Source organism: Microtus oregoni, unplaced genomic scaffold, assembly GCF_018167655.1.
Source record: "Microtus oregoni isolate MIOR12 unplaced genomic scaffold, Mior012 000055F_ref0000237, whole genome shotgun sequence".
In the NCBI taxonomy this organism is placed as follows: domain Eukaryota; kingdom Metazoa; phylum Chordata; class Mammalia; order Rodentia; family Cricetidae; genus Microtus; species Microtus oregoni.
Genome location: NW_024543831.1, coordinates 3,076,363 through 3,092,286, shown reverse-complemented (window position 1 = coordinate 3,092,286; position 15,924 = coordinate 3,076,363). Strand labels below are relative to the sequence as shown.

General features: G+C 49.6%; 2 protein-coding genes across 3 annotated transcripts; both read right to left on the bottom strand.

The window, feature by feature from the left end:
• Positions 1–574: 574 nt before the first annotated feature.
• On the bottom strand, positions 575–9,806 carry Zpr1 (ZPR1 zinc finger). Its single transcript, XM_041638559.1, has 14 exons — positions 9,580–9,806; positions 9,292–9,453; positions 8,801–8,891; positions 8,398–8,468; positions 7,060–7,146; positions 6,682–6,804; positions 6,301–6,348; positions 6,063–6,129; positions 5,675–5,745; positions 4,800–4,889; positions 4,080–4,190; positions 2,889–2,975; positions 2,668–2,733; positions 575–1,111 (listed from the first exon to the last, which is right to left on the bottom strand). The coding sequence occupies exons 1-14, from the start codon at positions 9,754–9,756 to the stop codon at positions 977–979; spliced, it is 1,386 nt and encodes a 461-aa protein (XP_041494493.1). The 5' UTR covers positions 9,757–9,806; the 3' UTR covers positions 575–976.
• A 1,341-nt stretch (positions 9,807–11,147) lies between these two features.
• Positions 11,148–14,311, bottom strand: Apoa5 (apolipoprotein A5). 2 transcript variants are annotated; one of them, XM_041638616.1, is made up of 4 exons: positions 14,078–14,311; positions 13,515–13,571; positions 13,327–13,426; positions 11,148–12,845 (listed from the first exon to the last, which is right to left on the bottom strand). In XM_041638616.1, exons 2-4 carry the CDS (start codon positions 13,552–13,554, stop codon positions 11,894–11,896), a joined length of 1,092 nt encoding a protein of 363 aa, XP_041494550.1. In that variant the 5' UTR covers positions 13,555–13,571; positions 14,078–14,311; the 3' UTR covers positions 11,148–11,893. The 2 variants fall into 2 exon arrangements, with proteins under 2 accessions (XP_041494550.1, XP_041494551.1); XM_041638617.1 differs by lacking the exon at positions 14,078–14,311 and adding an exon at positions 13,805–13,891.
• Positions 14,312–15,924: the final 1,613 nt, after the last annotated feature.

Here is a 15,924-nt window from a genome sequence, read left to right as displayed (position 1 = left end):
AACCAAACCAAAAAAAAAAAACAAACAAAAAAAACAAACAAAAAAAAAAACCCTTCACTCTTTCTATGCCCTTCCCTTCCGACTCAACCCTGACGTTCTCTTTCCCTTGTCTAGTATTGTCAGTTCCCCCACTATACTTTTTTTTTCAAGACAGAGTTTCTCCGTGTAGCCCTTGGCTGTCATGTTGTCTTGGAACTTACACTGTAGACCGGGCTGGCCTTGAACTCAGCGCTTTCCTCTGTGGGGATTAAAGGTGTACACCACCACATCTGGCTTCCCTGGCTAGACTTTAAGCTTCATGAAACGGATGGATCCGTGCAGGTTCCCGGCTCAGAGTAGACATGGTCTGTTGGAATGAATGAAGCGCTGCTTGACTGCCCAGTGACAGTAGACAAAGTTTGAGAAACTTTTTTTAATCCCTCTTCTTTTTTTGAAGACAGAATCTCACTACCGGGCCCAAACTAGCCTCAGTCCTGAGTGCTGGGATTACACATATGACCCTCCATTGTCAGCTTAGGCAGCTGGATTCTAAGGGCATGGTATTCTGCAAGGACACAGTGACCACAGAGGCAGGTGTTGTTAAAAGCCATCGCTTTAATGTTAGCTTCTTCCCCTGTGCTCCACAGCCCCCCAGAAGCTCCTTCCTGCTAGGCAAGCCCGAAGCCAGCTGGAACTTGTATTTCATGTCACCGAGCTTTAGAGTCTCAATGCTCTAGGGCAGAGCTGATGGCAAAAGGTGATGGCAGACCCCACGGTGTTCTGAGTTCTCAGGCTGACTTAAAACCTCCAAAAGAAGGTCGGGGAGCACAGGAGGGCTGCAGCTCCATCTCCAGCTGCTCATCTCATGCTTAGATCTCTGGCTCAAGCAATATCCTCCTCACCAGGGGCAAGGGCTTGGAAGTTCATCGTTTTTCAACAGTCATAAATAAGTCTGTGGGGCTGGTGGCATCGAAGATGGCCTGGGAGCTGTGTGCTGCTACCGCTGTGGGGCCAGGCCTGCTTCATAGCCCTCTGTCTTCATGTCATTGAGCCCAAGCTCCTCATTTTGGTCAAAGGTACGCGTGTACCGCTCTACCTTCATCTCTGGATCATCTTCAGGGGCATACACATTCTGCAAGGCCAAGGGCAGACAATTAGTGCCCTATATCCCACCATCTGCTCCCACAGCTGCAACTGTCTCTCAGTTTTCTAAGAACTCCATGGAATTTGGAGGGCTTTTAGTGCCCATAGCCACAGTGTGTCTGTGAGCATGCATGCACATGCACACACACACACACACACACACACACACACACACACACACACACACGTAGGGGTGCTAGTTATCAAACCCTCTATACATTGGTATATAAGAGTTCAATGACCTATATCCTCAGTTCTAAGAATTTTTATATACGGCCTTCTTATAAAAAAAATCGTAGCCACAGCTGGTGATTGTGTAATGCCAGTACTCTGGAGCCCAAGACAGGAAGATTACAAGTTTAAAGCCAGCCAGGATATATAACAAGGTCTTGTTTCAAAAAGAAAAAGAGGAGCCGGGCGGTGGTGGCGCATGCCTTTAATCCCAGCACTTGGGAGGCAGAGGCAGGCGGATCTCTGTGAGTTCGAGACCAGCCTGGTCTACAAGAGCTAGTTCCAGGACAGGCTCCAAAACCACAGAGAAACCCTGTCTCGAAAAACCAAAAAGAAAAAGAAGAAAAAGAGGGTAGAAGAAAGAAAAGAGAAGAGAAAGGGAGAGAAGGAAGGAAGGAAGGAAGGAAGGAAGGAAGGAAGGGAGAGAAAAAAGAAAGAGAGGGGGTTAAGGGAGGAGGGACTGATTATAGCAAAGGTCTTGATAATATAAGTAACTCAGGCCAGTTTTGCCAGCCCCATCAGTATTCATTAATGTTAAAGTAAGGATGAGGCACTAGGTTCAAACACCACAATAAGAACAAAATATTGTTATAGTTTTATCAATTAACAGATGCAAGCCCAATCAGCCTAGCAACTCCCAACATCCCCACCCTGAACTATAGACAGGACTCTATTGCTCCTTACACAGTCAGAGATGCAGGACAGAAACCTCAAAGCTGAGGACAAGAGCAGGAGCAAGAAGAAGAGATCTTACTTTCTGGCTCACTTTTAAACCTGGGGGTTTGAGCAAGCTAGCTGGGTAGGCACATGCTTGCTTTTTAAAAAATGATTTATTTACTTTTATTTTTTCCTGTGGATTCTTGTTATGTCTGTGTGAGGATATCAGATTCCTTGGAACTAGAGTTGCAGACAGTTGTGAGTTGTTATGTGTATGCTGGGAATTGAACTCTGGTCTTCTGGAAGAGCAGCCAGAGTTTTTAACAGCTGAGCCGTCTCTCTAGTCCTAGGCACTTACTCTTGATTCTTTTTTCACTTTTTTTTTAATCTTGAGACAGGCTTACTAAATTGCACAGGCTGGTCTTGAACTTGCAATCTTCATGCCTCCTCAGCAGCTCAGATTACAGACCTGCAGTAGGTCTGGCCTATTTACCTTTAATTGCACACACTTGAAATCCTCCCACCTTCCCTTTTCTTCCTGTCTTCCAAGACCTGCCCAAAGTCCCAGTTAAAGCAGTTCACTCAGAAGTCAGTCTTTATCAAGGGCTATCATGCATAGTCTATGAAGATTAGAACACTCAGGAAAGCCTACTGTACCTGCAGGTAACTGTTTCCTGCTGGATCGTTCATAACAAAGTGGGCCTTCAGCTTGCCCTCGATGATCTACAGGAGAGAGGACAAAGCAGGTAACTCTCACTTTGATCCCGGAAAGAGGCTATGATCGCCAGACAAGAACCAACGCAATTTACAGGTGTGGCTCCCAAAAGTTTAAAGAACAGGGAAACTAGGATTTATGAAAACGGTCCATGTCCTCTTACCTGGTCCAACTTCTGACTAAACTCCCGCAGTTTCTCTGACTGGTCAGGATTCGAGCTGTCACCCAGTGTGAACGGGTTCTTGGTTACCTGTAACACGTGACAGTTGAGTTACTATGACACCAACTGTATTGGTTACTGGGCTCAAGCACACAGCAGGTGTGCAGAGCAGTGGTTGCCCAGTCAGAGAAGACTGGTCTCCACTTCCCACATAGCTTGTTGACTTAGGTGAGGGGAGGCAGGCGGCAGAGACTAGGACAGGGAAGGATGTCTACGAGACTGCTTTGCCAAGAAGGTAACCAGCTAGCTGGGCAGTGGTGGTGTAAGCCTTTAATCCCAGCACTCAGGAGGCAGAGACAGATGGATCTCCGTGAGTTTAAGGCCAGCCTGGTCTACCAAGTGAGTTCTAGGACAGGCTCCAAAGCTATAGAGAACCCCTGTTTCAATATGAGATGAACTCTCTGTAAGAGTTCTTACAATATCTAATCCTAGTCTGGAAAAGAAAGCAAAGTACAATTTACAAAGAGAAGCGAGGCATGGCTACACATGAGCCTGCAATCCCAGCACACGGAAGGCAGAGGCAGGACAGTGATCTCAGGGCTAGCCCCAACTACACGGCAAAACCATCTCTAAAATAAATAAAGTGAGCAAACATATAAGATCTACTGTAGTTATGCACTACTGCTTAGGAAATGCTGACAGCAAGAGTCCACACATGTTCACCAGATTAATTGTTTCCTCAATTTTCTATCTGTGTTGAACACAGTGGATTCACTCCATAGGCTAAACCATCACATACACATACGCTATGGAGTTTAGATGCCAAAGACCCTCCTTCTCCTATATTGCAATGAGATAATGACTTACTCAAGATCACAAAATAACTATATTACTTCACGGTTAGTCTTGAGGATTTCCATTCAAAATTTCCTATAACTTCTCTTCATAATCAATACTTAAGTCTCTCAAACCAGCTTTAAGACAAAACAAAACAAACAAAAAACCTTAGTTATTAAGCAATAAAATACGATTATTTTTGGTAGAGGGCACTTGCGATGGGGCCTCAAATCCTCCGTCTTTCTGCCCCAGCTTCTAGAGTGCTGGAACCATAGGTACATGTCACCTGACGGAACTAGGACAGCCCTTTCCCAGCCCAACTGCTCAAAGGAGCTGTATATCACACTCCAGACTCACCAGTTCTCGGATGTCTTTCAGAAGCCCTTCCAGAGTGGTGAACTTGCCCCCAAGGACTGCCATTCCCAGTTCAAACTCCAGCTCCGGGATTTCCACACTGCATGTCTCAGACTATAAGACAATGGTCAAATGAAGGTTTAAATGGAAGGAAAGCAGCAGAGCATCATACAGGAGGCCTTGTCTACTATTTCAGAGGCTCCAGGTTCAATCCATAGCACCAAACAGATGAACAGGTATTCAGAGAGACAAAATGATTTAAACCAGAGCAAAGAAAGCCAACCAGAGGCCTTCTGACAAATGAATTAATAACCAGTGACAGTCTGAGGACAAGGTCACTATGCTAGTTTTCCCTGACTACCTAGCTAAAAGCCAGGGACTCACTCCCCATCTGAACCAACATGAACCTGGCATAATAAATTGAAACTCCAAGTCACAGCTACAAGCTACCATTAGGGTACAAGCTACCATTAGGGTACAAGCTATCATTAGGGACGGAGAAGAGCCCACACAGTCAATCGAAACTAAAAAGCAACCAAGTCATTGCTCAGAAAGATTACAGGCCACCTGCGGGGTCTGTAACCCCAATCATGGAGAAGCCCTACTCGGGGTCACTCCAGCCCAGGGGACTATAGACTTCCTTGTGTTCTCGAACACTAAAATGATAACTTCCTCTAGACAGAAGCAGCTATAGGAGCAGCTGTTTTCCAAGCAGGCTGTTACCTTGAGGAGGTCTCTGGTCATGTCTGAGGGGTCTGTGATGTGGAAGGTGATCTTGGTACCCAAGGGCTCAACCGCTCCTCCAGACTTCACCTGCAGGAAGGATGGTCAGGAACAGCACCAGAGAAGACCCCGTCACCAGTGCCAGGAAGATTTCAGCTCTATGTAGGCACAGACTAACACTTGCCAACGATAGCCTTCTAACTCAGCAAGGGCAGCAGCGATCAAAACCAAAACACCAAGAGTCGGTGGAACACTGTGCCCAGCCATGGTAGCTTGCCAAATTTAGCCCAAATAGCCAAGCACCCTGAATGCACCTTTAAAAATAAAAACCCTGACTATTAGGCACTGAAAGAGACTTCTAAGTTGAAAGAGACTCCAGTCCCCATCTCTGAAGTCAATGCAATAGATGAAGAATTTACTCAGGGGCTGGGATGTAGGTTGACAGTACACTTGCCTAGAATGTACCAGGCCCCAGGTTTACTGTCCACCGCTCCCCACCCCAGTAAGTTTAATCAGCTTATGTTTGATATACTTGGGGAAGGAGGGTTACAACCAACCCTCCACAGCAATCAAATCAATTCCAGACAGTTCTCTTGAGTTCTTCACTAAGAGTTACAATCTGCCTAACTCCCAGCCCTGAGTGGTCAAAGCTTCTTCTACAAGGTCACCTCTTCATCCATCTTGCAACCTATGCTACTTCCAACTTTTCCTCTCTAGGCTAATTCTCAGCTCCTTCAAGGGCTCCTCCCCCACACTAAGTCCCCACAAGCCCAACTACCCACGCCCATCCTGAAGTACATCTAGAAAGCAGGCAAGTAACTGCAAAGGCACTGCCCTTGTGCCAATCTTCTTCCCCAGCAATGGAGCCCACCCACCTCATTAGTCCGATGCCCACAGTTCTCGCAGTTGGTGGCCATGATGATAACCTCTTTAAAGTGGGGGATTTCTGGAAGACGGAGTTAAAGAAGTCTATCTGCTTCCTGGAAAATAAGACAGCCCCACCCACCCAGAAAAAGAAAAGCCAAATCCCTCACAAGCAGATGTTGGACCACACTAGACAACCTAACTCCAGGTCCCGTGTTTACAAATATTTAAAGACATGGCATAGGCCACACACACAAGTCAAGGTATGTAGTTTCATCAAAGGGCCCTCCTCACCATAGAGGATAAAGCATTGGCTTTCCCTGAAGGGAAGGCTCCCATCTTTAATATAATGTTCGTGCCTGAGTCAGCTGAAGAGCAACCCAACTGCTTAAAAGATACGGACTAGCTTCATGTTGGTCTGAGCTGGGGCATTGCACTCTGGGCAGTTGGTGTTGAACTGGAGCACCTGGAACACAATATGGGACACAGGTTGAGCACTCCCACCCATGGAAGCTAAAGACATTCAGCTGATATGCTGGAGGTCACCCATATTAGTTGTGACAATGAAAGACACTGGACTCCATGAGACTCAGCCCACAAATCTGCTATGTCTTCAAAAGGAGCCAAAACAACTCACTTCATTTCTGAGATCTTCCTCTTCTGACTTCTCTTCTGGTACTTCTGCCTAAAAGAACAGAAGCACAAACCACAAGCTGACAGGTAGACCTCAGCATTCCAACACCCTGCCCTGCTCAGAGAGGGAGAGAATGCCTTTGTTCCCTATAAGGCGCCAACTCATAGGAAGGACAGGACTCAAGACAGAGTCCCATGACTGCTACCTGACTCATGAAGGTCACCACAAATCCTAACTGAGCTTGATGAGAGGCACAAGTGAACTCAGATAGGGTGCCGCCAGGTGGTGTTGGTGACAATAGCAAAGTACATTTGTAGTGACTTCAAGCAACCCAGAACGCAGGCCAACCCCCGAGCATTCCTCTGACTCCTTCAGTCCACTTACTTGGAGCCCCAGCATCTCGGCTTGCTGTGGGGTTCGGTTGTAGTGTGTGATCACCAAGGCATCATCTTTCTGGGGAGCATGTGGGTTTTCTACAAAGCTGTTTCCCGAGGGATCATCAATGATCTAACAGACAGGTGAGGAGAGAGTAAAACAAACCAGGCATAATCTCCATCTACCACCAGACCACATATAAAATCATAGTCAGTTTTCTGTTGCTCTGTATTTGAGGCTGGGCTTCAGTGTAGCCCCGCCTGGCCAAGAACTTGCTATGGAGTCAAGGAGGACCCTGAACTCTTGAAGTTAGAGGGATAAATCAGTGTCCATGGCCTCGCCCTTCCCTCCTTATACTGAAAACAATCGCAATCACTCAATACTTACCAGAGTGAACGGGGAAGCCAGCCTCTTTAGGTCCTTCAGTTTGCCGATGAACTCATCAATTCTTTCAGCTATGGCGTGTCCCATCGCCTACCACAAACAGATGAAAACACTTGACTGGTAGTACACCTCATGCCCAACCCTCTCACACCTGTATCGCGTGCACTGACGTCAACCTTAGAGTGGGAGCATGGGACCCACACTTCACAGTGGGCTACAGCAGCAAATCTGAGGTTTATAAACAGTGCTAGGGCAGGAGGTAGGGCTTATTTTCCTACTTATTCAACCATTTAGCTGTAACTCCACTCCACGGGGATTCATTGCTTCTGGCCTACAAAGGCATCTGCCATCATATATACATACCCACACACAGGCACAGAGCACACAGTTAAAAATACATTCCTTAAAATTCAAAATCTTGTCATGCCTCTCTAGTCAGTTAGGGAGACAGATGACTACATGAGCAATTACATTATTTCTGTAATAATAAATATAGATATAAAATCCCCAGGAGTCTGTAGATAACTGAAAAGCTTCTCCAAGGTAATTTTACATGGTCTAAGGGGAACCTGAAAATACATGGGGGAGAGACAGAGAGAAACAGCACCTTTACGTGCTTTGTCAGAAAGTTCCCCAACATTTGATCAGACACAGTTTGTAACACGAATAATAAAAACCCAGAGACAGATATTAGGGTTCAACCTGAAAACCAGAAAAACAAAGCAGTCAAGCCACAAAAGAAGTCTGGTCTCTACCAAGGCTGGACAACTACAAAACTAAAATAAACAGCCTCTCTCTCCTCTCATTTTATATTCCCTCTAGTACTGGGATTAAAGGGGTGACTCCCTCTAGTGCTGGGATTAAAGGGGTGACTCCCTCTAGTACTGGGATTAAAGGGGTGACTCCCTCTAGTGCTGGGATTAAAGGGGTGACTCCCTCTAGTGCTGGGATTAAAGGGGTGACTCCCTCTAGTGCTGGGATTAAAGGGGTGACTCCCTCTAGTACTGGGATTAAAGGTGTGACTCCCTCTAGTACTGGGATTAAAGGTGTGAGTACCACCACCTGCACTTATTTCTGCATTGATCTTGCGCAGCCCAGGGTGGTCTTGAACTCACAGAGATCCATCTGACTCTGCCTCCCAAATCCTGGGATTAAAGATGCGTGCCACCATTACCTGACCTCTAGTGGCTTTAGTTTTGCCTCTGCTCTTCAGGCAAGATTTATTTATCAAAATACAAATAATATACCGCTCCAACAGTTCAGATACATGGAAGAGGCTGACTCTATTTTAACACGAACGATAATTCCTTGCTGCTGCAATTTGAGGAAACCCCTACTCACCCGTCGTGTGGGCTGGTCCTGCTCCAGGCCAGAGATGGCACGGCTGATCAATCCTTCAACGGTGGTCAGAGCTTGTGAACAAAGCGCAAGACAAGTGAGTGCTAGCTTGCTATCCCATGACCCTTCACGCTTTACCTCAACCCTGCAGGCTTTGCTTCCCTCATCTGTCAAGTTCTAAAATAAGTGCACTACAGTCTGTCTTCCTGGGACTCCCAACCACCCTTACTCTCAAGTGATTTTGCCATAACTTTCTACTCACGTTAAAGCACGAACGGCCAAAAATCCACTATAATTGCACGGCCAAACACAAGGCACTAGGCCTGACCTGGCAACCAGGCTTTGCAAGAAAAATTAACATTTCAGGAATGTGTGAACAGCTCACATACCCCATCTCAAGACTCACCTCCCTTCTGGCTGAAGGCTGGAATTTCAAAATCCAGCTCCGGGATCCATGTGGTGGCAGAGTCTGTCTTCACCACTTCTCTGTTCATGTCCTGGACAGAAAGGAAAAACGTTCTAGCAAGAGAGATCAACAATGTGGCTTCTCTGGGAAGCAACCAGTCCATCTTCTCTATCAGACGCCAGCCTAGATGTTTCTTCTCTCTCCCTTCCATTCAGAAACGTCCAAACTACTTCAGGACAGGAATATGGGGCGAGCCAGAATGCCCATAAAGTCCTGCCTACTCACTCACTCCGTCACAAAATTCAAAGCACTTTAACCACAGGACCGCCGAGTACAGGGCAGCACCATCAATACCATAGTCAAAGGGGGACACTCAAGGCTTGGCCACAGGGATTTACTGAAGGTGCGGTGACCCGGACCGGAGCTGTTGATTCTGGCCTTCAAAGCTCTCTCTGAAACCGTGGATAGTACCTCCTCTGGGCTATACCCACCTCTTGGCCCCTAACGGTCAAAGTGTATCGCACTCCCTGGTCCTGGATCCTGCCTGCTGACTGGATCTCCGTGTTGTTCCAACCGCAGTGCTCGCAGAAAAAGGAGCTCACGATTATTTCTCTAAAGAAGGGGATCTTGGTGAGCAGAAGGCGCGTCGTGCCCTGAGGAAGCAGAAGCAGCGAGGGAAAGAATGAGTGAAACTCGTTTGTCCTCCCTATACGCCTGGACAGACTCTGGGTGCCCGCCTGGGTAGTCCCCCGGCACCAGACTCCGCGCCCCTGACTCACGTTACGGTAACAGTTCATGCACAACGACTCGATCTCGGTGGGCTGCTGCTCCTCGTCCTCGGCGCTGAGGGGCCGGAACAAGGGCCCCGTGGCTGGCGATCCGGCCGCGGAGGGCGAGGGCCCAACTGCAGCCCCCGGCCCCGAGGGACCGGGCTGCACAGCCCCGCTGGCGGACATCACCCCACACGCTTCTCAGACAGCAGCTTCCGGCTTCCGGCGCCCGCGTGACCTCACTTCCTTCAGCTACTGCCTAAAGTTCCCGCCCCTTCTTAAAGAGGCCACGGATCCTGCTCCTACCAAGTCAGTATCTGACTTCCGGTTCCTGGGTCACGCGTACTGCACTTCCGTAGCCAGACTGGAATACCGGAACTCGCATTCTAGTCAGTGTCTGGCTCCTTGATTGTGCCTCCACCACACACGGAGCCTAACCGTTGGTCCCCAAGTCTATGTAAAAATGCCTGACGACAGGGCTTGCCTTGGAATCCCCTTGGCTGTGCCCTCCAAACTCTGCTTGCTTCATGATGAGCCAGACCTTGCTTGGGTCCCCTCTCCAGGGCTCAGCTTCTTCTCCCCTCTTTCCCTCCCTGTTCCCCCAGCTCCCTATTTCTGTCCTCATAAGCACCGCCCTGATCTTACTCCCCCTCTCCCCCACTTCACTCACCCGTTTCTTTCTCCCTGTTTCCTAACAAATCACCCTGCTTTATCGGTTTCTTTCAAGTTTTCTTTCTAGCACTTACTCTCCACGTCATGGACCCAGTTCCGTGGCTGAAACTGACTACGTTTACAATATGAGGGATGATAAGTGTGTGATCGCGTAGAGCCCAGCTTCACATAAAGTCTGTGGTGGCGGGATATGAAGAATCCTGGGCAGGGCAGGCTGAGGCAGGCTGAGCAGGGAGGACAGGGTGCTGGGCAGAAGTATAGAAAGACAGCTGCTTTTATGCTTGCCTATTTCTCCCACCTCATCCAGTTTCACTGGTCCCAGGCGATCTTTGCTGAGTGTGTGTACGAAGGAGGGGAGTTAGGAGTTTGGGGTTCTCCAAGCACGGTGGCATATACTGTTAACCTCAGCACTTGGGGGGGGGGGTAGGCAGATGTCTATGAATTTGAGGCTAAGCTGATCTACATGGTGCGATCTTGTCTCAGAGACAGGGTGGGGAAAGTTAGTGTACGGATCCCAAGAGGGTCAAAAATCCCTACGGAATCCAGAACACCAGGAGCAAGGGTGACAGGATCCCTCAGTGATTGCAGGTTATAAGGGCATGTTTGTCCAGTGACAGGCTGTATTCCACGCACCCTCTCCTATGATGAGTAGGGTGTGGAACAAGACTGGTGCAGAACCAGGGTCAAACCTGCCTCACTCCCCACATGTAACAGCTGTGGTTGAGCCAAGGGTCCTGTGGCAGAACTCACCCAGGTTGGACCCCTCTGACATACCAGGAACGGAAAAGGGACAATGAGAAAGAGCGAGCAAAGAGCTAAGAGTGGAGGGTGGACGTGTTCTGGGGCAGTGGGAAGGCAATTGCTCTCGGACACAGTCCAATGAGAGTCACACCAGGCCAACAAACTTCCTCCATCACAAGCATCTATTTCATTTCAACAAAAGATGTCAGTTTCACCCCGAGAGTCAGGATGTGGAGATGGAAGATGGGAGGGGGCATACAGCATGCTCCCTAGGGGATTTTAGAAGTATTGGCTGTGTGGAGGGCTCAGTCCCTTTATGGGTGCGGAGTTACATAAGGAAATAGGGGCTCTGCCCCGTTGCATCACTGATCCACCGGCAGCACTTCTAGTGGGATCTGCACACACCATAATATGCTCTCTCTATCACTTTCTCCTCCTGATCTCTTCCAACAGAAGCTCTCATGGCAGCCCTGGGAAGACAAGAGCTCCTCTCTGTGGGCCAGCTCTAACAGTGCCCGTCAGGCAGCCAGAAGTAATAGGAGCCAAACTCCAGGTTATAGTGGCACAGGCTTCCAGCACTGTCATGTACCAGCTTGCAGACAGGCTCCCATGTGCACACACACACACACACACACACACACACAAAATCTTCCTCGCCCTTCACCCCAAATGTTGCAACTCGTGTGGCTTCCCAAATGAGCACCAGAAGCTGGGTTTGCGAAACCTGGTGAGTGTAATGCACCTGAGTGGGGGAGCTGAGAAGGCTGGATAGGTTTGGGCAGCACCATTTGGTAGCCTCACCTATGCTGTGTAGAACCCTCCACCCTCTGACCAATAGACCATGCTAGAGGCTCAGGATCTAAGGATCCCCAGACAGAGAGCTGGGGAATGAACCTGAGCCAGGAGATCCTCAGGGCTCTCCCAGCTGGCTATGGCCTTGGTCGTGAAGGCTATAACTAATATCTTCCCACAGGTCATCCAGTCGGCTCTGCAGTCTGTTCAGGGCCTTGTCCGTGTCCGGGTGTTCCAACTCAGGAGCGAAGGCGCTGTGGCCAGGTGGGGGTGGTGCTAGCTGCTGCTGAACTTCCTCTGTCTCCTGGTCAATGGCCTGAGTGAATGCAGCGATCTGTAGGAAGGTGTCATGTCGAAAAGCCTGGAGTCTCTGGCGGACCTCCTCAGAGAGTGCCTGGGGGTCCGGGGAGGCTCCAGCCTCGGCCCCATCTGCGCTGGTGCGGACAAAGGCACTGAGCCCCTCGCGCAGCTGGTCCAGGTTGCGCTGGATACTGGTGTGCAGGTCTTTTGCCTTGAGTGTGAGTTTGTGGGACAGGCTCTGCACACAGCGGCTGAGTCGAGCGGGGCTGGCAGCCGCGTGAGGAGCGACACTGCGGTGCAGCTCCTGCACATGGTGCCCAATGCCGGTCACCAAGCGCTCGGCATAAGGGTGGAAGAGTTTTTTGACCCGGTCTGTGTGATGCAGCACCCGACTTTGCATTTTCTGCAGTAGGCTCAGCGCCTCGTCCACGCCCCCCAGCAGCTGGGCCTTGGTGTCTTCTCCCACCAGACGCAACTGTTCTTGCAGCTCCTGCACACTCAGGCCCACCTGCTCCATCAGCTCCACCGTGTAGGGCTTCAGCTGCTGCCTCAAGCCCTCCAAGTTCCAGCCTACCTGCTGGTGCTTCGCAGCCATGTAGGGTCCCAGGCGAGCTCTCACCTCCCCCAGCTCCTGCTGAAGCTGCTTCCTCATGCCTTCTGGATCCTGTGCCGGTGGGTGAGGCTCCTTCCCCGGCCCACCTGAGGGGCTCAGCTTTCCTAGGAAGTTGTTCATATTGTAGAGGTCTTGCTCTAAGCTATTTTTCGTGCTCCTGGAGGAGAAAGGTAGAGAACCAGGCCATTAGACTGTTAGCCCTGAACATCCTCCTTGCCCCAGAGCCATGGACCAGCAATATTTTGTAGACACCAGGACAGGAGGAATGACACGGAGAGTCAGGGTCTTTAGTCCTAATCCCAGCCAAGTACATCCTCCCATTCAGAGCGCAAACACGACGTTGTGTGGACAATTCAATTCAGTCCTACAGCGCCATCCAAGAAGACATCACAGACATGTCCAGAGACACACCATCCTGTCATTCCATGGCCTGCTAATCTCAGGTGCCACACCTCAATGGGAAAGAGGGCAGCAGGGCAGGAGACACTTGGGCAGAGGGTGACCAACATGGCTAAGCCATGCTTGCCAGTTGAAGCATAACTGGTTCCCTCCGCTTCCATATGAACCACAGAGCTGAAGAACCATTCCCCAACACGGCTGTGTGGGACCCTCACCACACCCGAGGCCTGATCACTCACTCCCGTGCCACCTTCTGCTGCTGGCCCATCATGTCTTTGTCCCCGCTGCTCTGTCTGAAGTGGTCCAAGAAATCCTTCCGTGCCTGAGAAGCTACAAACACTGCAGAGAAGCATGAGATGGTTAAAGACTGGGTCCCCAGTTCAACCTCCATCCCAACCCCACACTGAAGTCAGACAGAAGACCCCACCTGAGAGGAGGGCCAGGGCCCAAGTGATGACTGCAGCCATGCTTACCACGATGCGCTCTGAAAAGGAAGGTAGGCGGAGGCTAGATCAGGAGAAGGGGCAAAGGAAGGGACTAGATCTTGAAACCCTGCTCTAGGGGCTAGCTGCTCCAAATCCCAATAACCCTTCTCTCATGTATAGATAACATCATGTATAAGGCTCCAGAGACCTTAACTAGGTACGTGGGGCATGGGGTTGGCGTTGGGATGGAAGAGATGTCTTCCTCACACAACAGAAGCAGGTTGTTCCTTACCTCAGTCACAAAGTAGGGATCCTGGAACTCAGGCTGCACTACAGGGATTGCCCACCTTGGGGTAATCTAGCTCCCTTGTGTGTTTGTCTTCCTGCCTTTAAGCCCACTTTGTGGCTAAGAAACTGGCATACCCAAGATGCAGGAGGCAGGTACTCTGTTGGCCCATACCAGCAGCTCCTCCCTACAATGGCAGCCACCCCCCACCACCACCACCATCCTCACCACCCCCACCATCCCCACCACCCCCACTATGCCTCTGCCATGCAGGCTTACCTGCTCAGTTCTGGGCACAGAGAACAGACATTCTGTTTTATACTCCAGGAGTCTGGGACTCTGACAGCAATTGCTCTGAGCAAACACCACGTGGAGGTTCAAAGAAGGATGACCCCAGTTGGCTCTGAGCATCCCCTCTCTCCTTTTCCCGGTGCTCTGAGCGCTAATAAGCTTCCCAGCCTCAGGACACTGCCCAGTAGGGAAGTGGCTTCCTGGAGCCTTTACTAAGAGTGGACAGAACTTACCCCCCAAATCGTGTGACCTCCAGCCTCCCCACTTGCTTGTTGACCCGCCTGCCAATAGGCACCACTTGTTTGTCTACTGAAGGCCCTGCTCTTACTCAACTATCCAGGGCACTCTGCCCTAGCCAGCTAGGCAAAGGAATAGTATCCAGGACTGGCTAGAACCAGGGCAGACTTGATCTGCTCCACCATGGCCACTACGGCAGCCTGAGAAGAGCCAGCATTTACAGGGCTACAGACCCTCCTGTCTCTGCGTGTGAGAAATAACCCTGCATTGAGCGGGAGGAGCCAGGTCCAGTTGAAGAAGGGTGGGTGGGCTGCATCTGAGATTTCGGGCCTCAGGGGTTAGACAGGAAGGATTCTCCTCACTCACAGGGAAGGCTGGACTCTACCACTCTGAGCTTCTAAGAAGGGGAAGCCTGGAAGCCCAGACAAGCTTCCTCCATACGCTTGCACATACACACCTGAGTGCTCCATCCTTGCTCTTAAGTGCTCCAGGCCTCCTATGAGTCCGCTCACCTCCATTCATACACGGCCACAGCCTCCATCCCTCTCTCCTCGATTGCATTCAGAGCCTGCCGCAGTCGCAGGTCCTCTTCTCCCATCCGTCTTCCACTGTGACCCAGTTCAGCCCGTGTCCCCTCTCTCCACGCAAAACCTTGCCCATTCCTTGAGCTCCTTGCTTCTCAGGCCTCTGTACCAGGAATGGGAATGTGTGCCTATAATCACAGCAAAGGGGAAGAGGAGGCAGAAGGATTTCAAGTCTGAGGCTAGCCTGGGCTGCAATACAAGGTCCTATCTCAAAAACCAACACTTAAAAAAAAGAGAGAGAGAAAAAAGAAGAAGCTGCAGAAACCACCACAGCCCCAGCACTTCAGTCATTACAGAGGGATGTAAGTTTGTTGATAGAGTACTAACCCAGCATGCGCAAAGACCAGAGACTGATCTCCAGCACTGCCTAACACAGCATGATGGCTCACATCGGCAATCCTGAGACAGGGCAATTGAAGGGACACAAAAGGGACAGAGCTCCTTCTAGAATCTGAGTGAAGCCTCTCAGCTGAGAAGCAGGAATACCTACACGGTTACCACTTGCTAAAAAGGTTGCAGACATAGCTAGGGTTCCTTTCAGATGAAGATGCCTTAGGTTAAAATAGCTGCGAATATAGAGTCCTGAGCAGGGCCTCACTGCTTTTCCCAGACACTACCTGAAACCTTAAACAACACTGTGTCCCCATGGGCTAGACTTTTTAAGTTATTGATTGTGATACTATCTGCCAGGTACACACACACACACACACACACACACACACACACGGGAACTACCCAGTGATAAGAGAGTTACTTCAAACCTCACCAAAGCCCTATATGACTACTGTAAAAGCAAGGATCCTTGCCTCTCCCTTGAGGAGCCCACACCCACACCTGAGCATGTCTTCCTTTTTTCCTGAACACTTCTCTTTCTCCTAACAGCCATGCTTTAGCCTATATTATAATGTCTTTTAAATAAACCTCCAGTCCAGGCCTGCTTTTCTGTATCAGCTAGTCTTGAAATTTTATTTTTTTTTTCATTCTAAGAGTTGTTTTTTTTTTTAAAAATCTGTG

Excerpts from the sequence above, each read along its gene's own strand:
- Zpr1 (XM_041638559.1), bottom strand. The coding sequence starts at position 9,756 with ATGTCCGCCAGCGGGGCTGTGCAGCCCGGTCCCTCGGGGCCGGGGGCT. Across the intron at positions 4,191-4,799 it reads TGACCAGAGACCTCCTCAAG|TCTGAGACATGCAGTGTGGA; the intron begins GTAACAGCCTGC and ends ATTGTCTTATAG. Across the intron at positions 2,734-2,888 it reads TTAGTCAGAAGTTGGACCAG|ATCATCGAGGGCAAGCTGAA; the intron begins GTAAGAGGACAT and ends TCTCTCCTGTAG.
- Apoa5 (XM_041638616.1), bottom strand. The coding sequence starts at position 13,554 with ATGGCTGCAGTCATCACTTGGGCCCTGGCCCTCCTCTCAG. Across the intron at positions 13,427-13,514 it reads GGCCCTGGCCCTCCTCTCAG|TGTTTGTAGCTTCTCAGGCA; the intron begins GTGGGGTCTTCT and ends GCTTCTCTGCAG. Across the intron at positions 12,846-13,326 it reads CAGCAGAAGGTGGCACGGGA|GAGCACGAAAAATAGCTTAG; the intron begins GTGAGTGATCAG and ends TTTCTCCTCCAG.